This window comes from Ochotona princeps, chromosome 3 (genome assembly GCF_030435755.1).
Source record: "Ochotona princeps isolate mOchPri1 chromosome 3, mOchPri1.hap1, whole genome shotgun sequence".
NCBI lineage: Eukaryota > Metazoa > Chordata > Mammalia > Lagomorpha > Ochotonidae > Ochotona > Ochotona princeps.
Window position 1 is genome coordinate 67,615,352 of NC_080834.1, and position 23,609 is coordinate 67,638,960.

Here is a 23,609-nt window from a genome sequence, read left to right on the forward strand (position 1 = left end):
AACAAGTTTTCCGCCCGAGGGAGCGGCCACACAGCTCCACACAGGCTGTCCCTTTGCTTTTGGGCTCCCTCCTTTTTCTGCTTTCTCGGCTGTTGCGGATACCCGAGGGCGGTTAGCAGGTGCTGGAGGCCGTTTACGGCCCTCCGGGGCGGGGCTAGACGGCAGGGCTCCGCCCCCGCGCGGCGCGCTCGTCCGCCCTTGCGCGCGCACAGCCGAAGCCCCGAGCGCCGCGCCCTGCCGGCCCTGCGCTGCAGATGGTGCGCTGCTGATGGTGCTTCCTGGGAGAGCCATGGCCAGTAAGTGGCACGGACCAGCGCGGCTGCCCAGCTGCCGCCTGCGGGCAGAAGGCGGCCTTCACAGTCCACCTCAGCGTTCGCGCCCCGCCTGCGGCCTGTCCGGACGTGGGTGTCGCGGGGCCGGGCGACCTGGACGGTCCCCGGGCTTCCGGTGGGGCCCGCGGCGCAGGGGCGCCCAGCCCAGGAGCTTGAGGTCCTCGGAATGTGGGGTTGAGGGTGGTGGAGATTGGAGGCAAGACTGCCTTGTAACCAAATGCCAGGCCCCTGAACAGCCAGGAGTCACAGTTTTTGCAGGATGTGTTTCTGGGGACGTTATCCATGTTAGATTTCCTGAGAGTTAAGGATTGTTTAAAAGGGAGTAGGAAAAGCGGGCTTGGGGTGCCGCATCTCACATCGGACTGCCTGTTGGAACCCTGGCTCCTTTTGACCTAGCATCCTGTTACTGTACCATATGGAGGCAGCATACGATGGCTTGAATGCTTGGGTCCCTTGCTGCTCACCTGGAAGACCTGGATTGCACACCTGGCTCCTGGCTGTTGTGGGCTTTTTGGGAATAAAGAGTAAATGGGAGGGCTCTCTCTCTCAATAAGATTTGTTATTTTTATCGGAAAGGCAAATTTACGAGAAGGAGAGAGAAGAAAAGCTCTTCTATCTGCTGGTTGACTTCCCAAGTGGCTGAGCTGAGCCAAAGCCAGGAGCCAGGAGCTTCTTCCTGGTCTCTCACGTGGGTGCAGAGTCCCAAACTCTTGGACATCCTCTGCTTTCTCAGGCAGGGGACAAGTAGGGAGCTGAAAGGGAAGTGGATCAGCCAAGACAGGATTAACCACTGAGCTCTTGCGCTGGGCTGATAAAAATGAAAAAAACAAAACAGAAAAACTAGGTGAATATTCACCATAAAAGGAGACCGTCAGGCATGCTGTGTAAATTACCATATGTGTTACATGCATTCCATGTAGAAGGTGGAGATCTGGCTTTATTTGTTTGTTTTTTATTTATTTTTAAACATTTTTTAAAGTATTTATTTTATTGGAAAGTCAAGTTTACAGAGAAAGGAGAAAGAGAAGGATCTTCCATACACTGGTTCACTCTCCAAGTGACTGCTATAGCTGGAGCTGAGCTGAGCTGAGCTAATCTGATCCAAAGCCAGAAGCCTCCCCCTGGCCTCCCACATGGGTAGAGGTCCCAAGGCTTTTGGCCATCCTCAGCTGCTTTCCAAGGCCACAAGCAGGAAGGTGGGTGGAAAGTGGAGCAACTGGGACACAAACCAGTGTCATTATGGGATCCCAGTGCATGCAAGGCAAGGACTTTGGCCACTAGGCTTCCACTTGGTCGTTCTGCTTGAGAGTCCCAGCTGGCTTGTGTGCAGGCTTCTCAAGCCAGCCATGGCTAGATTCCTTCTGAGAAGTGGGGGCTGCCCAGCTGTCTGTGCGGTCACCTGCCTTATGTCTATCTGTGAGAACACTTGGTTCTCCTCGACTTGAGTTTAGTCAAGGCTCAGTTGTCTTGTCCCCAAGGGAGATGTGTGTCAGTATCCAGTCCTCAGTGTGGAGGGTTCCCCTGTTGTCCATGTCTTGCTGACAGAGCCCTGTGGAGTGGGTGAGTGGCAGGATGTCCGCCATCGTTGAGCTTGGGTCCGGAGCCCTGCACTGAGGATGGGAAGGAGGACACATCCTACCACGGGGAACGTTCCTGTTCTCCCCCTCAGTCCCAGGCCAGCTCCTGCAGTCCAGTGGAGACTTTTGTGGGTGGATATGGTGTTCTGGTGATGGCGCCAAGCCCTAGGGTCATTCTGGCTTTCTGTTTCCCGTTTTCGTTTCTCTTCATTCAGGGTGAAATTTGACTTGTTTCACTGTATTTAGATTAGACCAAGGAGGGAACACCCATATTTTCCTACTTTGGGAGTTAATCCAAATGCCAGGGTTTGTCAGTGATACCTCTTCTGGAGACATTTCCACTGTCAGGGGAGATCCTAGAAATGTAGCTCTTAATGGTGGGATTTCCAGACGGTGGCATGCAGATGGGGGAGGACAGTTAGGACCATTCTGGATAATTCTGTCCACAGAAACTGTGTACCTGTCAGGCTGCAGGCAGGACCCAGGCATCACATGAGTACCTTGAAAAGGGGAAATTGCATGTGAAGCGTTGCTCCCTGATTAAAGGTGACTGCTCTAGGAGCCAAAAGGTGATTTTGGAGCATAGAGGAGAAGCAAATATAGAGCAGAGCTGCTGTTTCAAAGGAGCAGTGAGCTTTGTTGAGCTGCCCAGGTGCCCAGGGACACTGCTCTGTAATGAGGCACATGCTCAGCTCATACGATACTAGATTTCTTCCCCACCGGCAGAGCTGCTGAGTCGCACCTGTGATGGGGAAGTGGAGACAGGTGTTTCCACTGCCCCAGTTCACAATGAATGATCAGCTTAGTGATTGCACCTTCTGCGCTGGATTGGGAATAGGTAGGAGACCCAAGATCATGGGACAGGACCTTATTCAAACTCATCTTCTCGTTTAATGTCTCTACACTATACGCAAGAATGGGCCTACCTACCTCGCTTCTGATTCTTGGGCCTGGCAAGGAGCTCTGGCCATGAATGATCTTCTGTCTTAAGGTCTCCAAACCTTGTGGAGGGCCGTTTTGTGCATTACAAGCCGTTAAACTGCATGCCTGGCTGCTGTCCATTGGATGCCAGTAACACATGTATATTGTGATGGTAAAAAAAAGTTGTCCAACTATACCTGTTATTTCACAGTGTCCAAGGGGAACAGGGTCGTTCTCTGAGAGCCTTGGCTGGGTCTGAATTCAGTGGTCATACATTCTCTGACAAGTATTTACCTTTATAATTGTCCTCAGCTTTCCGCTTGGCCCTCATCCAGCTTCAAGTTTCTTCCATCAAATCAGACAATGTCACTCGAGCCTGTAGCCTCGTCCGAGAAGCAGCAACACAAGGAGCCAAGATAGTCTCCCTGCCGGTAAGTGGAGCCAACCGTCCCTCTCTGGGCACTGTGGGCCCAGGAGAACGGTGTTGACTAGCTCTGCTTGTCCACTTGAGTGCCTGCATTCACCACTGCCCTTTGAAGCCCAAGATTGCTCCATGTTTGTCTGGAATATTCTGGCAAGGGGAGATGTGTCAACATGATGAATAAGTCTTGAAGTTAGGATTGTCTGTTCTGTGTAAATGAGGAAACCAGAGTCCTGGTATGGTGAAGGACCTAAAGCTAAAACACACAGTGCTGGGATACTTCCTCATAGAATTTAGTCATCAGGAAGCCTCAATTGAGGCATTTAGAAAGCCTTTGGGTATCTTAAAGCCAGTTAAACTTAGCATCCCTTGGCCTAGGTTAAATCTTCAGCAAACAATCAGCTGATGGTTATGCCATGTTTGTTTGTTAGCAGGTGCAGGGCAACCCAAATGCCGGTTACCTTCTCCCTAGGTCTTACGGGGCCACAGGGAGAAATCATTCTGCACGGCACCCCTCACTCCTGGTGCAGAGAGGAGGCAGCCCTTTGTGCACCCTGCCTCTGGTACTGCAAGAATCGTCATGCCTACTTTTTTTGTCCTAGTCACGCTCTGGCCTTCACAGATATGACCAATGAGCAGACATCTTCAATGTGGGAGCTTGAGATCCTAATGCAGTCTTCCTTATGGAGTCAGTTGTGGAACTCACCTGTCTTGTTATAAAGCCCAGGGGCGGAGGGAATATTCAGATTCTGTGTATGCTTACTGTATTAACCAGCTACCATGCATTTTTGTGCACTTAAGTATCTTGGCTCCAGTATCCTGGTACCGTGCCTGGTACATAGGCCATTTCAAGAAGCACAGACTGATGCGAGTACAGTTGAAGTCTGGTGATTTTGGCGTTTGTTTCCTGACTTGTCAGAGGCCTGTGAAAGGCAAACACCCCACGTGGATAAATGGCTTCATCAAATCACAGTGATAATGCTGCAACTTTCAACAGCTAATTTTGTCAATATCTTGAACTTTTGTGCCTTCCAAAGTTTTTTTGTTTGTTTGTTTTGTTTTCTTCATGCATGATTTTATTGCTTTACGTAGTAAATTGTAACATGTAATTCTGAGGGGATCCTGTTCCAGCGCCCGTCCTGTGTCCAGGCACCTGGGTTAGATACTTACCTCTGACTCCGGATTGAGGAGCTGGGTCCCCGCCCTCAGCTTCTGCTTTCTTCACCCCCAGCCATTATGGGCATTTGAGGAGCGTGAACCAGGCTGGCTATTAGAGGAGCTCCACCTATCTTTTTTTTCTTTCTCTGTTTTTCAAATAAATAAATACACATTAAAATGCATGCAATTTGGAGCTCATGGATTCCTGCTGATGCTCAGTGTCCTGTGCGGAGGCTCCCTGTGCAGTGTCATCTGGATGCCCGTGGTGAGGCCTCACTGTGCACGCTGGAGCCAGCAGCAGGCCCAGCCTTCGGCCAGGGGCACCTGTGTCTTCTAGCCTCCCTTGGTGGTTGCCTGGTCCTGTGTGTGGCTGCAGGCTGCACGGTCCTGGGCATTCAGTGCTTTGTTGGTTGTGTTTTATCAAGTGCTAGTAGAGCCGGAAGCAGCAACATGCCTTCTTAAAGCAGAACTTTAAAATGTGTTTGGTGTGAAAGTGATTCTTTTTCCATTTTTTTCCTCTGCCATCATCATTCTAGGAATGTTTTAATTCTCCCTATGGCACGAACTATTTTTCTGAGTATGCCGAGAGAATTCCTGGTGAATCCACACAGAAGCTGTCTGAGGTCGCAAAGGAATGCAGCGTGTATCTCATTGGAGGTAACGTCCTCTTTTGGAATGGCCTGAACACTTGGGTGATTGCTGGCCTCCCAGTTCAGCTGTGGAGGCACAGGAGGTGCTCAGCATGCACTCCTGTCGAAATATCTTCAAGGCACACCATGCAGTGGAGAGAAAGGAAGTTTAGTATAATGTGAGTGGGTTTCTCATTCAGATCGTGTCCTCCACACCAAAGAAGATTGCGCACACTCGGCTTGCCGTATCCACGGGTTCTGAGTCTGCAGATCGGCCAGCTGTGGATTGAAAGGATCTGGACTGGGGTGGGAAGTGGGAGAACTTCATCGATAATGAATGTTTACAGGTTGTCTTTTTCTTACATTCCCTAAATATAATTACTCTGTAACATTCACATTGTATTAGGTACTGTGAGTGATCTACAGATGAGTTGCAGTACCCAGGAGGATGTGCCTCAGTTGTGTGCAAATACTGCGTGTCTTACGTAGAGGGCTGGAGCATATGTGGAGTTGGCATGTTGGGAATCAATGTCCTGCAGATACCACGTGAGGACTGTGTTTTTGTGTGTCGTGTAAGAGGGTGCCTCAGAAAACTCATGGAAGAGAGAGTTAAACGATGGTGCAAAAACTATTTTGAAATCCTGGAACAATCTTTTCTTAATACACAGTTTCTATGAGCTTTTGGTACATCCCTGTACACACAGACCTCAACATTTTTTCTTGCACCAAAATGAACTTGTCTTTTAATTCTATTATTCATACACCCCTTTTAAAGATATATTTACTTGAGAGATAGAGTGACAGAGAGAGAGAAAGCAGGATAGAGATATCTTCCATCCACTGGTTCACTCCTCAGGTGACTACAGCAGCCGAAGCTGGGCTCAACTGTAACCAGGAGTCAGGAGCTTCTTGGTCTCCCACATGGCTGACAGGGGTCCAAGGACTGGAGCTGTCTTTGGCTGGTTTTCCCAGGGAACTGGAGCAGAAGTGAAGCCACCAGGACTTGACTGGCATTGCAAGTGGTGACTTAACACTATGCCACAACATCCACACCCTCTTTTTATTAATTTTTTGAAGTCCCCTCATACATGTAAAGGAATAATAACTACTGTAGAACTAAACTCATCAAAATTTCAATAATGATTTTCCCTGGAGAACGAGTGGCAGCGCAGGGACAGGTTAAGATGTGGAAAGAGAAGGCACTGCTATAGGGTTGGAAAACTTTTTCCTAGATCCTACATACATGAAAGTAGCTTTGCGTTTGTGCTTTTAAAATAGATTTAAAATTTTTTTTATTTGTTAAAATAAAAATGAAGCACAATAAACTGTGCAGTAGACATAATAGCCTTGATTCTGTGTCATGATATATTAAGGGTCAGAAATGAACGAGGCGAGGAAAGGGAGGCAAAGCCAGGAGTCTAGAGGTGGAGCTGACTCCGTGGCGGGAGGCTGCTGATTTGGCATCCTGTTTCTCATCTTAGTGACTTCTGGGGTACAGGGTTTTTTTTTTTAAAGGTTTATTTTATTTTTTATTACAAAGTCAGATATACTGAGAGGAGGAGAGATAGAGAGGAAGTGGAGCTGCCAGGATTAGAACCAGCGGCCATATGGGATCAAGGCAAGGACCTTAGCCACTAGGCCACGCTGCCGAGCCCAGTACAGGGTTTTTTAAGACTTGTTTATTTTCACTGGAAAGGCAGATATACAGAGAAGAAGAGAGACAGGAAAATCCGTTGATTGCCATTGCTGGAGCTGAGCCAATCTGAAGCCAGGAGCCTAGAGCTTCTTCCAGATCTCCCACGCTGGTGCAGGGTCCCAAGGGCTCACGCCATCCTCGACTGCTTTCCCAGGCCACAAACGGGAAGCTGGATGGGAAGCAGGGCTGCTGGGACATGAACTGGTACCCATATGGTATCCGGGCGTGTGCAAGGTGAAGACTTTAGCTGTTAGGCTACTGTGCTGGGCCCTGGGATACAGTTTTGATGTAGGAACTGGTGAGTTTAAGTTAAGCAACAACAGATTTGATTTTGCTGTAATGTTACCGAGTAAGTGTTGCTCAAGATCCTGGCTGAATTTCGGGAGCAGCTGGTCATTTGTTAAACCTGTCTCTGGCCTCTGATCTGATTGTGTCAAGAGCTATTTATGTGAAAGGCAGAGAGAGCGATGTCTGCAGGGGCTGCAGGGCCGGTCCCGCCGTAGCCAGCGGGAGCCTGAAACTCCGTCCAGGTCTCCCACATGGCTGTCCGGGACCCGAGTCCTTGAGGCATCATCTGCTGCCTTCCAGGGCATTAGCAGGGAACTTGGGTTGGAAGTAGAGCTGGGATGCCAGTGTCACAGGTGATAGCTTAACCCCTGTGCCTCAAAGGCGGGAGCTGCACCTGACTTAATTATGTCTCATCTCCACGCTCATGCTTTTCTCTGAAAGATTATTTTCAGCAACAACAAACGTTAGGCAACTCTTACAAGTTACTATCTTTTGGGCCTGGCACAATAGCCTAGTGGCTAAAGTCCTCACCTTGCATGCACCAGGATCCTATATGGGCACTGATTCGTGTCCTGGCTGTTCCACTTCCTGTCCAGCTCCCTGCTTGTGGCCTGGGAAAGTAGTTGAGGGTGGTCCAAATCCTTGTGACCCTGCACCCGCATGGGAGACCCAAGAGAAGCTCCTGGTTCCTGGCTTCAGATCAGTTCAGCTTCTGCCATTGTGGCCTCTTGGAGAGTGAATCAGCGGACAGATTTTTCTGTATCTCTCCTTCTCTGAAAATCTGACTTTCCAACAAAAATAAATAAATCTTTTAAAAAAATGAGTACATTTTATTGCTATACACAAGTCACCATTTCCCAGTTGTTTCTTTGGTCATCGAAAAGAATCGCGGCGTCCTTTAGTGTTCTTAATGTTTTGCGTGCCTGCCTGTTTGTCTCTCGATGAAAGGCTCCATCCCTGAAGAAGATGCAGGGAAGCTGTACAACACCTGTGCTGTGTTTGGGCCCGACGGCACTTTGCTGGTGAAGCACCGGAAGGTGAGTGGGCATGTGTCGCTGAGTCGTCTTCGTCCCTGCCCCTCAGCTTGTTGAGCGCGTGCCACCGGGCTGTTGATTTGCTGGCACAGATGGCTAGGGTTGGAAGTTTGCACTTTTTTTTTTTTCTGTAGCTCTTAGACTCACCCCATCCGTTGCTGCAAAGACACAATCTACGTGAATGTTTACTATGGAGATATTTTGTTGAATACAGGGAGGTTAATTTGGAGAGAGTTGACATCTTTTATTTCTTAGCTTCCTAGGATTATTGTTGCAGTTCTATTCTGTTGTAGTTTGTGCAAAGTCAGCATATGGTTGTGTCTGTTTATTCATTTTGACAATTTTGGAGTGGTTAATTTAAATGTAAGGTAATTATTAGGGTGGTTAGATTTAGATATTTGTCATTTTACGTTTTTTCTTTGTAGTTTTCGACATTCTTTTGGAGTAACTGAAGATGTTTCCAAATTCCATTTAAATGTATCTACTATCTTTTTCATTATACCTCTTTTTTTTTTTTAAGTTGCTGCCTGGGAATTAAAGTATACATCTTTAACTTGTCACAGTCTGGGTAATACTGTCATCACTTCATTGTCTATCTCCTGTTCTTTATGTTTGTTATAGTTGTATGTATTCTAGTATAGAAGTTATAAATACTATACACCAATAAATTTTCATATAAGTCATATACATTTTAAAAAAAGGGAAAAACGAATTTCTCTGCCTACCCAAATATTGACCCTTGTGGTGTTTTTCTCTTCTCCCTGCAGATCCTTATTCTCTTTGTGTCTTTTCCTTCAGACAGAAGGACTGCTTTAGGATCTGCTGTGAACTGGGAATTCTCTTGGGTTTTGTTTATGGATATGTCTTTACCTTGCCTTCATTCTTTTTTTTTTTTAAAGATTTATTTCATTTTTATTACAAAGTCAGATATACTGAGAGGAGGAGAGATAGGAAGTGGAGCTGCCGGGATTAGAACCAGCAGCCATATGGGATCAAGGCGAGGACCTTAGCCACTAGGCCACGCTGCCAAGCCCACCTTGCCTTCATTCTTGAAAAATATTTTTGCTGAAATAAACTTCTGAGTTGACTGTATTCTTTCTCTGCTAGAAGTCACCTTGTAGCCTGCCTTTTTCCTGACAAGAAGTTTGCTTTTATCTGCTTGTGTATAGTTTTTTTTTTTTTCTTTCAAGACTTTTCTGTAATCTTTACTTCTCAGTGTGCTCTTGAAAGTGTTTTAAAAGCTTACTTACTTATTTGAAAGGCAGAGTTAACACAGAGAGGTGGGGAGAGACAGAGAGATCTACTTGCTAGTTCTCTTCCCAAGTGACTGCAGTGGCCAGGACTGGGTCAGCTGAAGCCAGGAACTTCCCTAGGTACAGGGGCCCAAGCAGCTGGGCCATTCTCTGCTGCTTTCCTAGAAACGTTGGCTGGGTGCTGCATTGGAACAGGGCATCCAGGACTTGCATGGGCTCCTAAATGGGGTGCTGGCATAGCATACATAGCTTTGCCCCATGGTCTTGGGCTCAGTTCTCAGTATTTTTTCACTCTAATGTGACTCAGTTTTGTTTTGATTGGTGCTTCTTATGAGTTTAAAAATATTTCACCATACTTAGGAAAATTTGGGGATGTTACTCTGTGAAGTGCTTTTTCTGTCTCTTTCTGTTTGGGACCTATAATACATGTATTTAAGAAATTATTTCAAAGTTCCTGAGATGCTGGTGGAATATTTTTCCCTTTCCACCATTTTTTAAAGAGTTATTTATTTATTTATTATTTGAAAGGCAGAGTTACAAAGAAAAGTTGAGAGAGAGTGATACACACACACACAGAGAGAGAGAGAGAGAGAGCCATCTTCCCTCCACTGTTTTACTTTCCTAATGGCTGCAACACCCAGAGCTGAGCTATTCCAAAGCCAGGAGTTTCTTCCAAGTCTTCCATTTGGGTGCAGGATCCCAAGGTCTTAACCATTCTCTGCTGCTTTCCCAGGCCAAAAATAGGGAGCTCAATCAGAAGTGGAGCAGCTGGGACAACAAGCTAGCGCCCCATGGGATGCTGGCACCATAGACAAAGGCTTACCCTATTATGCTGTGGTGCAGCCCCTCCCTCCTACAGACTGGATAGTTGCTATTGATGTATGAGCATTGCTGGCCTACTTCTCCAGCACCTTCAACATTCTGTGAGCCAGTACAGTGAGATTTTTGAAAATTCTAATATTTACTAGTATGGTTTTATGTATCATTTGTTAAATGTGTTTTCAGTCATGTTTCTGTACTTTTCATTTTCAGTTTCTTGCTGTTAAATAGAAATCTAACCAGATATTTTTTTCCCCAATGTGTATTTATTTACTTGGGCCCGGCATGGTAGCCTAGCAGTTGAAGTCCTTGCTTTGCATGTGCTAGGTTGCCATATGGGCACCAATTTGTATCCTGGCTGTTCCACTTCCTTTCCAGCTCCCTGCTTGTGGCCTGAAAAAGCAGTAGAGGACAGCCCAAAGCCTTGAAACCCTTCCACCAATGAGGGAGACCTGGAAGAAGCTCCAGGCTCCTGGCTTCAGGCTGTTGTGACCACTTGAGGAGTGAACCAGCGGATGGAAGATCTTTGTCTCTGTCCCTCCTCTCTGTAAATCTGCCTTTCCTAGAAGGGTGAAGTTTGAAAGGTGAGATTACAGGGAGAGAGAGAAGGAGAGTCAGAGAGACAGGTCTTTGAGCCATTGGTTCACTCCCCAAATGACCTCAGTGACTGGAGCTGCCTGAGCCAGGGCCACAGGCTGCATCCGGTTCTTCCATGTGGATGCAGGGGTTCAAGCACTTGAACCATCTTCTAATGCTTTCCCAGGCCTATTAACAGGGAACTGGATTAGAAGTGGAGCAGTCAGGACTGGAATTGGCACATGTATGGGCTGCTGGCACCACAGGCCTCAGCTTAACAGGATTCACCACGGTGCTGGCCCCGCACTGGTTTTAAAAGCATCAACTTTTATATAACACTCGTGATAGATTTAATCGTTGATTTAGATGATTTATCTGTAGGGATTTTTGTTTTTTTTAAATAAATTTTAAGTAAATTTTGACATACGTAATTTTGCCATCTGAGCCTAATGAGAGATTTCAGCTTTTCGTTTCGCTCTTTACGTGCCTTACTACCTCCACTCACCTTGTTGTTCTCTGGATTCCCTGATACCATGCTGAGTGGTAATTGTCTTTGTTTTGTTGCCACTCAGAGAGAAACTTTCAGTATTTCACCATGAAATATAATTGTTGTTGAAGTTGTCCACAGAAGCTCTTTATCAGACTTTTAAAAAAAGAAAGTATTTATTTGAAAGACCAAGTTGCAGAGATGGGGAGAGGTACACGGCTGTGAGTGTCTTCCAGGTCTTGCTCATGGGTGGCAGGAGCCTAAGTACTTGAAGCCATGTCCTGCTTTGCTAGATGCATTAGCAGGGAACCAGGTCAGAAGTGGAGCAGCCGGACTCTAACCAACACCCATATGGAATGCCGGCACTGCAGGCAGTGGCTTAATTTACTATGTCACAGTGCTGGTCCCTGTTACCAGATTTTAAAAATTTTCTTTTGGGCCCAGCATGATAGTCTAGTAGTTAAAGTTCTTGCCTTGCAAGTGCCAGGATCCTATATGGGCACAGATTTTAATCCTGGCAACCCCGCTTCCCATCCAGCTCCCTACTTGTGGCCTGGGAAAGTAGTCGAGGACAAGCCAAAGCATTGGGACTCTGCACCTGTGTGGGAGACCTGGAAGAAGTTACTGGCTTCAGATTGACTCAGCTCTGGCCGTTGTTGCCACTTGGGGAGTGAACCATTGAATGGGAACTCTTCCTCTCTGTATATCTGCCTTTCCAATAAAAATGAATAAATCTTTTTTTTAAAAGATTTTATTATTATTGGAAAGCCGATCTACAGAGAGGAGGAGAGACAGACAGGAAGATCTTCCATCCGATGTTTCACTCCCCAAGTGAGCTGCAACGGGCCGATGCGCGCCGACCCGATGCCGGGAACCAGGAACCTCTTCCAGGTCTCCCACACGGGTGCAGGGTCCCAATTAATTGGGCCGTCCTCAACTGCTTTCCCAGGCCACAAACAGGGAGCTGGATGGGAAGTGGAGCTGCTGGGATTCGAACCGGCCCCCATATGGGATCGCAGCGGGTTCAAGGCGAGGACTTTAGCTGCTAGGCCACACCACCGGGCCCAAAATGAATAAATCTTTGTAAAAATAAATTCTCTTTCTAGGGCCTGACACGATGACTCAATTGTTTAATCTTCCCTTTGTAAGTGTTGGGATCCCGTGAAGGTGCTGATTCATGTCTCAGCTGCTCCACTTCCCATGCATTTCCTTGCTTGTGGCCTGGAAAAGCAGCAGAGAATGGCCCAAAGTCTTGGGAGACCTACAAGAAACTCCTAGCTCCTGGTTTTGGATTGGCTCAGCTCTGGCCATTGTGGCCTACTGGGGAGTGAACCAGCTGATGGAAGATCTTTTAGTCTCTCCTTCTCTGTGCTAATCTGCCTTTCTGGTAAAAATAAATGTCTCTTCCTAGAAATAAATAAATATATAAATAAATAAGTATATAAATATATATTATATATATATATATAAATATATATATAATATATATATATATATAATAATATGCATTTGAGAGGCAGACAGAGATGAAGAGAGATCATTAGTTTGGCAAGAACCCAGGCACTTGAGCCACTCAGGTGCACATTAGCTGGCAGCTGAACCGAAAGTGGAGTGGCTTGGATTTGAACCAGGCACCCCAGCAAGGGATGTGAGCATCCCAAACAGGACCTTGATAGCTATGCCAAATATCCCAACCCCCTTTTGTTCAAATCAGAAACAACTGTAGCTTATCAAATATTCAGTATACATTTCTTCAGGTTGTATGATTTTTTTTTTGTTTTGTGAATGTGCTAAACTAGATTGCTTTTTTAGTATTAGCTGCATTTTCTTTTCTTCAATAAAGTTGAAAGTGATACATTATTACCCTTATACATTGCTGACTTTAATTTTGTGGTATTTTTTGCCTGTTTTTAATGTCTACTCAATCTCCGTCTCTCCTGCTGAATTTTTAGTTTGAAATTCTGGGAAATCTTCATTTTGAATACAAAAGCAACCCATGCATTGTTTCCCATGAGAAATGTAAACATTGGTTCACATTCCATATGGAATTGGAACTGCAGTGTGGTCTTTTCCATTTTCCTGTGTTAGGAGTCATGTTGGCCAATTGCAGGATAGGTCATGGGTAGTTTGAAGTTCTGTTTATACATACTTGATCTTGTACCAGTTTGCTTCTATGTTTGTGGAATGATGTCTGCTGTTACTACCATGAACCCTGCTGGAATAGAGGTAACCAAGCTACTCGTTTGTAATGCAGATCCATCTGTTTGACATTGATGTCCCTGGGAAAATTACATTTCAAGAATCTAAAACGTTGAGTCCTGGTGACAGCTTCTCTACATTTGATACTCGTACGTACCAAATAAATTTGCCTCCTTTAGCTTCCTAGTAGAAGAGCAGATATTCCTTTCTTTACTATGTTTCTCTGCAACCTTTTCATATAACCTGATTGGAAGGTTGGAATGAGAAAGGCAGTAGGTCTGCAAAGATCTGGAAAGTTTGAGCTGAATAGACAGCTAATTGGTTTAATGTGATTTTGCTCTTCCATTTGGTAACAAGTTCCTGTGATTTATTCTAGAGTATTCCTATGAAGTCATGCTTGAACATCTCCCATTTAGATAATAAGCATTCAGTTAAGATGTATTTCTCATCTCTGCTACAGTGAGTAAGGTCTTTATGAGGTGAAGTCCAGTTAAGAAGTGAGATTCTAAATTGTCCCAATCTAGCGGTCCTGTGTTAATTTGTCCCTGTCAGGATTTTTTGGGTCTTAGGGGATTTTTCCTGCTGCACTGTGGTACAGGTTATTAACTTTTCATTTGTGCTTTTTCTGTTTGGAAACAGCTTACTGCAGAGTGGGCCTGGGCATCTGCTACGACATCCGCTTTGCAGAGCTTGCACAAATCTATGCCCAGAAAGGTGAGGCAGTGCTGTGGTTGTGTTCTGTAGCTTGGAGGTTTGGTTCTGGACTTGTCTTTGTGGGGTCAGGGAACCCATTAGTTAGAAAAGCTGGGAAAGGAGCCTTAATCTCACCATCTACAGCCCTTGCATTTCATCAAGCCTCTTGGGCTTTTTTTGTACATGGGTGTTAGGGTTTTCATAAATTGTGGTTTAGCATACCAAGTTGGAACAGGCATTGAAGCTCAGTGGGTCAAGTTGTCAATTGGGACACTCATATCCCATATCATAGTGCCTGGATCGAGTCCAGGCTCCTCCACTTCTGACCAGCATCTTGCCAATTGCTTGGATTCCTTCCACCCACTTGGACACCCAGGTGGAGCTCCTGGCTCCTGGCTTCAGTTTGGCATCGCTCAGACTATTGAGGACATTTAGGGAGTAAACCAGTAAATGGAAGATATCTTTCTCTGTGTGTGTGTGTTTGTGTGTGTGTCTGTCTGTCTTCTGTATCACTCTGCTGTTCAAATCCATGTAGGAATGCATCTATAAGTTCTTAACAAATGAGTCTCATTAAAAAAAAAAACATAGCCAGGAAAGGAGGCTTGTTCTAAGTGTCTGTTCTGTTCTTTGAGATTAGAACAACTCACTTGGAACCTACTAGGAATGCTCAAATGGGCTGTACTCTGATAGGATCTCACCATTTGGTAGTTTTAAATGTGGCTATAACAGAAATGTGCCCAATGACATCTTGGTCCCAAACCAGGCTGAAATTTCTGAGTTCTGGTTCTAACTCTTCCCTGTGGTTGGCACAGTATGTTGGGTCAGTCATTTTACCCGTGGAGTGCTGTTGGTTTCACTTTCTTCATAAGAATGATATGAAAGTTAGGGACAGAGAATGTATAAAGTCCCTTGATAAGTGGTTCTCAGCAAACGTTAACATATCTTAGTAGATTGCTGGATCTAATTCCAGATTGTCACTTAACCGAATGAAGTGGGTAAGGAATAGTTTGCTGACCCAGTAGAAGGTGAAAGTGCATGGCTTCTGGAGTTAATAGTCTCTTTGAGCCTCATCCAAAAACATTAAAACTACAATTCTGCCCCTAATTTCAGTTGAAAAGAATTATGAAATGTGGCCTGTAGCCAAACATACAGCGAGAGAGAAGTTCAAATGGCTGTTCTTTTTTGATGTGCCTTTGCATGTTATGATTCCAGGCATCTACAGCACTTCTCTTGGGGGCTGTATGTGTGTTATGTGTGTGTTTCTAAAGTAATTCAGAGCTATACTTCAGTGCTGCGGCCACTGCCTCATTGGGTTGACATTTTTATTTATTTTTAAATTTATTTTATTTGAAAGGCAGAGTTATGGAGAGAGAACGATTGAGATCTCCCATCCACTAGTTCACTCTCTGAATGGCCACAGTGGCTGGAGCTGGGCCAGTCTGAAGCCAGGAGCCAGAGGTGGGTGCAGGTGCCCAAGTTCTTAGGTCCTCCCCTGCCTTCTGAAGCCATTAGCAGGGTGCAGGATCAGAAGTGGAGCCGCTGGGACTTGAACTGGCACCCATACTGATGTGTCACTGTAGGCTTAGCCTTAGCCTGCTAAGCCATGAAGCCAGCCTCAGCTGACATCTTTTTATGCTTGGAAAATCTTGAGCTTGGTCTCTGTCAAGTGAGGAACAATGGGACGGACTAGTGTCATCATTTCACGTGCATTTACTGTTCTTTGCCTTTCTGTCCCCAAGGCTGTCAATTGTTGGTGTATCCCGGAGCTTTCAATCTGACCACTGGCCCAGCCCACTGGGAGTTACTTCAGCGAGGCCGGTAGGAAAGGACCGTCTGTGTCTCCTCTCTGTGCAGGGGTTTCGGGTTTGATGCGAGTACCAGCCTGCCTCAAGTGGAAATCTGCCTTGCACCCAAACGTAGTTGGAGAGGATCGCTGTGCAGGGAGGGCTTCTGCTCCTGGGTACTTCCTCTCAGAAGCCGCGACACCACCTCCTGAGTTTGGGGGGCTGAGTGTTGCAGTTTTACGAGCATTCAGTGCATCACATGGACCACAGGTTCAGTTTTCTGAGATTAAATACAGATTAGTCTCTCATGAGACAGTTTCTAGCAACTTTTCCAGAGGAATTAAGCCACAGAAGCTAAGAGGCAGTGGTTCCTTTAGCACCGCAGCCCTGGGGAGAGATTTGACTCCGTGCCATTCACATGACAGTTTTTTCCTGCCCTGTTCTCCCTCTGTTGCCTCCCACTAACCTTGGGGATACTCTGCCAGCGAACTCATTAGAATCTGTTGTCCTTCTGACTCATAAATTCAGGCCATTGCACAAGCATCACTGGCATGTCACAATGGCATTTCCCTTTGTCCTCCAAGGCTGGTGAAGGGCAAATAGCAGAAGTGACAGCACACAGAAGGGAAGAGGGCCGTGACTGTGTGTCTGCAAAGTGTGCATGAAATACTGATCACAGCGGGTAGTTTTGTTCATTATAGCTTTTTCATTGAAGTATAGTGTGGAAGAGTACACTAATTTTAAGCATGCTTCAGTGTGTGTGTGTGTGTGAACATTTCCAGTCTTTCAAAATGCTCATTTCCCACTCAGTAGTCTCAGTAGTCTTCCAAAAAGTAGCCACTATTCTCAATTTTAGAGATTGTGGTAATATCTATTGAAAGGGAAAGAGGTATAGCACTGAATGCAGGGTAGAAAAGGGCTTAAAAGTTGATGATACTATGATGTTCATCAATGTACAGTCCTGTCAAAAGTAAGAAAAGCTTAGGAGATACTGGGATAAACTGGCATGATTCAATTGAGTAATGCCAGAGGGCTCCCAAGAGAGGTGGGTGGGTTGCTATACCTGCTAAATGTGGACTTCTTGTCCAAGCTGAGATGTGTGAATGCAGCTGTTGACATGAAAGTGCCTTACAGCCCCGCCTGAAGCTACAGCAAGGACTATCTTCTCCCTGACCACCTTCAGAGGTGCTCTGGTATTTTGTATGTGATCGGCAGCTTGTGCCAGAATGCTCAGTAGTGTTGCTTTTGGCATTTTGGGGACTATCCTGTGCACTGTAATACATGAAGCAGGCTCCTTGGCCTTTCTCTACTAGACACCAACATAAAGGTCTACAGACATTGGCAAGCCTGATGGGCAGAATCACACCCAGTGGACAGCTGTTGGTTTCTGCATGAATAGTTTCTGAAAAGAGGATTCCATGGCCTTGGCTTTCTTTCATGTCTTGAGCACAGATAGTCCCCAGATTACAGTTGTAGAAAACACCTTATAGTTTTTCAACTTTACAGTGGTGGAAAAACTATACATCAAAGTTGTTCTTTGAATTTTGTTCCTACCTGAGCTAGTGCTGTGCCTGATGAGACCATCTTGTGATGCTTGCCAGCAGCAGTGAGCCACAGCTTCCAGTCAGCCCCAGCATGATGAGTACAAACAACTGATACTCTGCAGCATACTGTGCTGCTAAGCCCCTACACTGGATAGGCCAGGGGGATTCAATGCGTTTTTCACTGAAGATTTTTGCTGAAAATTGTTTTATTGGTAGTAACCCCATTATATGCCAAGATGAATCTGCACAAATCTGTTTTCTAAAAGAAGGAGCTGTTGTGGTCGGAATAGAAAAGCATCACTGATCTGTAGTGGTCATGTTACCTGTTTTCTGTCCGTTGACTACAGAGCTGTTGATAACCAGGTGTACGTGGCCACAGCCTCTCCTGCACGGGATGACAAAGCCTCCTATGTTGCCTGGGGACACAGCACCATTGTGAATCCTTGGTGAGTTTAGCTGAATGAGTTTGGAATCGATGGTTACTTGTGAGATGGAACACGGACAGGTGGATTGTTTGACCTCTGACCTACCTGCCCCAGCTCTCCCCTTTCCCAATATGTCCTTCCAAGTTTTGGTTTCCATTTGAAAACTAAGTGAGAGAAAAAATTGTCCTTCTCTCCTGATTGAGTAGTTGGCCTTAGCCAAGCACTTGCCCTGTTCTGAGTCTCTAAATGATGTCCAATGTCCATCTGGTTAGATTCCATTGAAAAATAAGGCAGCAGGTACAGGTTGGAGGTTTTACTAGAAGGCCCACAGACTCTTAACTGTGGTTAAAATTTAAGCTGGTAACTGGTCTAAGGATAGGAATGAGTTTCAGGATGAAGACTTTGCTCCCAGCATAATGACTCGATGAGGGGGAAGATAGAATCAATCATGGAAAATACAACCTTGTCCCTGGCAAGTGGGTGAAGCATTTTATTACCCAGTGAAACCAGCCTGTAAATCTCAGATGCACGTACAGTGAGGCCTTAAACATATGGCCTGGTGTGCGTGTGTGCAGTTTGCGTCATACCCTCCATATGTGGCCTGCATGGTCTCAGCATGAGCTCAGGACTGACCCTTAGTGAATTCAGTTCAGACATGGAGTGACTACAACTTTTGACTAGGACTTTTTGAATTCAAAATTTGGATTTTTTCCACACCATTTCTCTCTCTCTCTCACACACACACACACACACACATATGATTCCTGCTATTTCAGGAAAAAGATTCCAGTCACAAAACTACAAATGTTTGGGGTTGGTATTGTGGCATAGTGAGATAAGCCACCACTTGCAATGCCAGCATGCCATATAGGCACCAGCTCAAATCCGAGCTGCTCAATTTCCTATCCAGCTCCCTGCTAAAATGCCTGGGAGAGTAGTGGAATATGGCTTACGTGCTTGGGCCAATGCATTCAGGTAGAAGCTCTGGAAGAAGCTTCTACTTCCTCACTTCAATCTGAGCCCACCTTTACTGTTGTGACTATTTAGGGAGTGAACTAGTAGAGGGAGGATTTCTCTCTCTCTGTAACTTTGACTTTCAAAAAACAATAAATTATGAAAAAAAAAAAACAGGCATAAGAAGGAGAGGGGCTGATTATCATGTAGTGCTAGTATGTACTTTATTCCACCTTCCTGGGACCCAAAGCTCAACCTGTGTGATAGGGAGGCCTGGGACGATACGGCTAGTGAGATTCCTGGCTTCCTGAATGTAAGATTTGGGGGAGAACTGGAGAACTGGAGTGGTTAAGTTGGTTTTTAGTTTTTTTTTAAGCTTACTTCAGGTTTGTGTCTGTGGGTAGTTTCATGATGGGTGGTCTGTCCTCTGCCTCTCGGGCGGTGCTGCTCCGCAGCCAGTTCCCTGTGCACTCTGTAACTGACCACACCACCTGCCTCTCACATGCAGGAGCTGTATGATTTACTCTCCTAGCTTGCTTCTGTCTGCTAGTGCTGGGAGCATTCTGGCTAATGGGCTAATGTTGACATTGGAACGGGAGGGACTGAGTTTAGCACACAAATGGACAAATACTGAGACAAATGGACAAGAATTTTTTCTAATTATTATTTTATTTTGATAATCTTTGCATAGTTGATTAGGACAGAAAGGGTCAAGGGCTACAGGAAAGTGGGTAAGACCATTGTTTCCACATTCTCTTTCTTTGTCTCTCTCTTTTTTCTGCATCTGGGGTAAGGGAGGAGATAAAGGGAGAAGTCCCGCCCACCCTCCCACCCATGCCAGGGTCCCTGACATGGGCACTGCGCAAGTGGTTTTGAGAGTTCAGCAGTTCTGAATTGCTGCCAGTCTCGCCATTCCAAGCACGATGAAATCTCTCCAGAATCCACTGGCTGACATAGTCCACCCTAGAGTCTCCGTTTGCCCTGATTTTCACTGCCAACACATGGCTTGGGTAGATGATCGATTTGTTCTGTCCTCTGTCCTCTGTTGTGGTACTAGGGCTCGGCGTGATAGCCTAGCGGCTAAAGTCATTGCCTTGTACACACTGGGATCCCATATGGGCATCGGTTCTAATCCTGGCCCCGCTTCCCATCCAGCTCCCTGCTTGTGGCCTGGGAAAGCAGTTGAGGACAGCCCAAAGCCTTGGGACACTGCACCCTCATGGGAGACCTGGAAGAGGCTCCAGATGGATTCAGAAAGGCACAGTTCTGGCCGTTGCGGCTGCTTGGGGAGTGACTCAACAGATGGAAGATCTTTCTCTCTGTCTATCTGGCTTTCCAATAAAAATTAAATAAATCTGAAAAAAAAATGAGTTGAATGGCTGAGTGTGTCAGAACTGTTTGTGACTGGTCAACACAGCCGTTACCACATGATGAGTTGAATGGCTGAGTGTGTCAGAACTGTTTGTGACTGTCTGGTCAACACAGCCGTTACCACATGCAATTGTTTGTAATGTCGGTTACTTTGGAGAACTCTGGTTTCAAGGACATTATAGCTGAATGCCCGCCCTGGGCCAAGAGACTACGCCCTGGGAGTAGTTTTCCAGGTCAGCATTTGCTCTGTGCTCTTGCTGTCCCCTAGGGTAGGACTGCTGCAGGCACTTCTACTCGGTCCCCCAGAAAGCAGTTTTTCCCTCAACTCTGAGAATACAGCCTGCTAATGTGTGGATCAAGGGATCCCAGGCACAAGGGCAGGGATCCCAGGGGTTGTGGGGCCCACCCAGCTGAAGAGCAGACCCAGACAGGGACAGTATGGGTTTCCCCCAGTTTGCACCTGTCAGGTAGAATGGAGCTGCCAGCGTGGGTTAGGTAGCTTTGTTCCCAGAGGAGTGTGGGACTAGAATAACTGCCATTTCTTAGGTGTCCGAAGCTCATAAAATATTCCCCATAATTTTCTCACTGAGTCCTCATGGTGCTTTTAGTGCCACCTTATACTTCAGGAAATGAGGATTGCAGATTACTTGCCATGCAGTTATAAAGCCACTTAAGTGATTTGCGTTCCTACCTCCTTAATTTAAATCTCAGAGTCTTTGCCATGTAAGATGGAGAGGGAGAGCGTAGAGATCCTGAATATTGCTAACATCAGGGAAGCCACTCACGGTCCTGGCCTGTTTTTCAGGGGAGAGGTCCTAGCCAAAGCGGGCAGTGAAGAAACCATCGTGTATTCAGACATCGGTAAGGTTTGCCCTTCCAGGGGTTCACTCTCTGGTATTCCCTTTGCTCTGAAGCCAGATCCCATGGCTGTGAAGCTTCAGTCACTTGAAATGCTCCTTCATGCCCCTCCCCTGCTACGCTTGAGGATATTTGAGGATCTGGTTCACCAACCACTCCCCGGGGGCTGTTGCTCAGGTTGAAATCCTTTGGTTGGGTTTGAAATCACTCCTAGGCCAATTCCAGACCATCTATGCATCTAGACGAGACCACTGTTGTCATGAAGTTACTTGCTAAGAAATCCTATTGGTTAGTGAAGAGTTGTAAATTACTGATAGTTCACTTTTCTGTTTTTACAGACCTGCAGAAATTGGCTGAAATCCGCCAGCAAATACCCATTTTGAGACAGAAGCGATCAGACCTGTATGCAGTGGAGTCGAAAAAAGCTTGAGGTTAAGGTCTCCGTCATGTAGCGCAATGGGAAGATATGATTCCATGACATGATCAGCTTCCTGGTGAATTTCTTCATCCTTTTTGTTTTCATTCTTTCTCTCTCTCTCTTTTTTTTTTTTCTTATTACATAGTCTAAAAGGACTTAGGCTGTGTTCAGAAGGGTTGGCTCAGAAGTTTCCTCCATGCTTGAATTGCTCAGAACAGTTGATACAAATGTCAGATCTTGGAATCTCACTGGTTAATTCACCTGAGAGAAATGTCAGTTTGTCCTGAACCTCCAATCCTGCTCGTTGGAGGTGGAATCCATTGTCTAGAAAACAATGGTCTGGTGCTGTTGTGTTTGAAGCAGTACTTTAAAGTCATATATGTGCATCTATGTGTAACTCTGGGGAGCAAGGTTTAGATTCTTGAACTTGGCAAGAGGATGTCGTAGGCCTACCTTCCAAGTTTGGGAAGGAGCTGGAACTTCACCTGGTCATACTGGTTTTGGAGGAAGGCTGAGTGAGCCATGAGCCTGGCGGGTGAATGCCAGCGTAGCACTTGTTACGAGTGGCAACTTAGTACGAGTCTCTGCGAGAGGCCCCAACTCTGGTGTGGTGTTTTGTTTTTTTCTTTTCGCTCTGCCGGCATTTCCTACCTCCATAGATAAAGAATCAATGAATATAGAGTTGCCTTTTTTTTTTTTTTTTGCCTCTGAATCATTTAATACAATTAAAAGTTAAGGACTCCAGCGAGTTTTCGCGTCTGTTTGTTATGTTTGTTGGTGGACTAGAATGACCAGCTGCCTGAGAACAAAGCCTGGTTTTGTGGAAGTGTTTGCTGCTCTCTGTGATGCGATTAGGTCACCATGGTCGAGTTGAAGCTGTCACCTGACCTCTCAGCAGCGTTGGGACAGATGTACACAGTTGGCTCTTGGGAGCTGGTGTGATCCTGGTAGTGCACCCGCATTGGTATAAACAGACAGACATTTACCATTTTGGAAAGTAAAACAAAATTGTAAGACAAGAATACACGAACACAAATTGTATTAACTCTGAGAATGAAGATACCATGGTCGATTAACTTCTGGAAAACAATATTGTAGACTCAGTGAAAAGGACAAATGACTTTTTTTTAATTATAAAATTTGATAAAATTTGACAATACACACATAGATGCGCATAGTTACCACCTCCTAAAATATCTTTGTGCTCTCTTATAATCTCTCTGGTTATTCATCCATTCCAAAATAATCACTGATGAATTTCATCGCTGTAGATAATTTGTGTTTTCTAGAACTGTGTGAAAATGGAGTCATGCCATATGTCCCTTTTTAATTCCCTTTTTTCCTCTTCCTTGCTGGGTTGTATTTCATTGTAAGGCTTTGTGATAATCTGCTTAGCCATTTGGGTTATTTCCAGTTTGGGGCTATTACACAAAAGCAGGTAGAAGTACTTTATACACACACTTTTCTCATCTTTCCTTGATTGGAATGGTAGTGATTTTGCCATTCTGCAGTGCTGCCAGGTCTTACCAAGCCTTGGCGTGCTTAGTGTTTTTACAGTGTGCCACTATGCTGAGTGGGTTTTCATGTGCTTCTTGGGAGTGTCTGTTCGTATCTTTTGCCTATAACTGTATTGGATTACTAACCGCTTGTTGACTAACACCATAATACTGTTTTGTTATATACTAGATTTGACTTGCTACATTTAAGAATTTTGGAGGACAATACCCATGGTATGCATAAAATCTGTATTAATACAAATAATTTTTAAAAGTAATTTTGGAGGGTCAACATTGTTGTGCAGTGGGTAAGCCACCACTTGCAGTGCCAGCATGACATGTGGGTGCCAGTTTAAGTTGCAAATGCTCCATTTCTGAGCCATCTCCCTCCCTCCCTCTCTCTTTCTCTCTCTCTCTCTTTCTTTCTCTCTTTCTGTTTTAATATTTCTTTTTTATTGGAAAATCAGCTATACAGACAGGAAGAGAGACAGAGAGGAAGATCTTCCATCTGCTGATTCACCCCCCAGGTGACTGCAACGGCTGCAGCTGAGACGATCCAAATCCAGGAGCCAGGAGCCTCTTCCGGGTCTCCCATGTGGGTGCAGGATCCCAAGGTTTTGGACTGTCCTCAACTGCTTTCCCAGGCCACAAGCAGGGAGCTGGATGGGAAGCGGGG

The 23,609-nt window shown here is 45.6% G+C and overlaps 1 protein-coding gene across 1 annotated transcript; it reads left to right on the forward strand.

The window, feature by feature from the left end:
• Positions 1–265: 265 nt before the first annotated feature.
• NIT2 (nitrilase family member 2) lies at positions 266–21,541 on the forward strand. The gene is made up of 10 exons (XM_012929229.2): positions 266–296; positions 3,143–3,261; positions 4,946–5,066; positions 7,971–8,059; positions 13,446–13,539; positions 14,030–14,104; positions 15,823–15,901; positions 17,759–17,857; positions 20,967–21,022; positions 21,358–21,541. The coding sequence occupies exons 1-10, from the start codon at positions 269–271 to the stop codon at positions 21,447–21,449; spliced, it is 852 nt and encodes a 283-aa protein (XP_012784683.2). The 5' UTR covers positions 266–268; the 3' UTR covers positions 21,450–21,541.
• Positions 21,542–23,609: the final 2,068 nt, after the last annotated feature.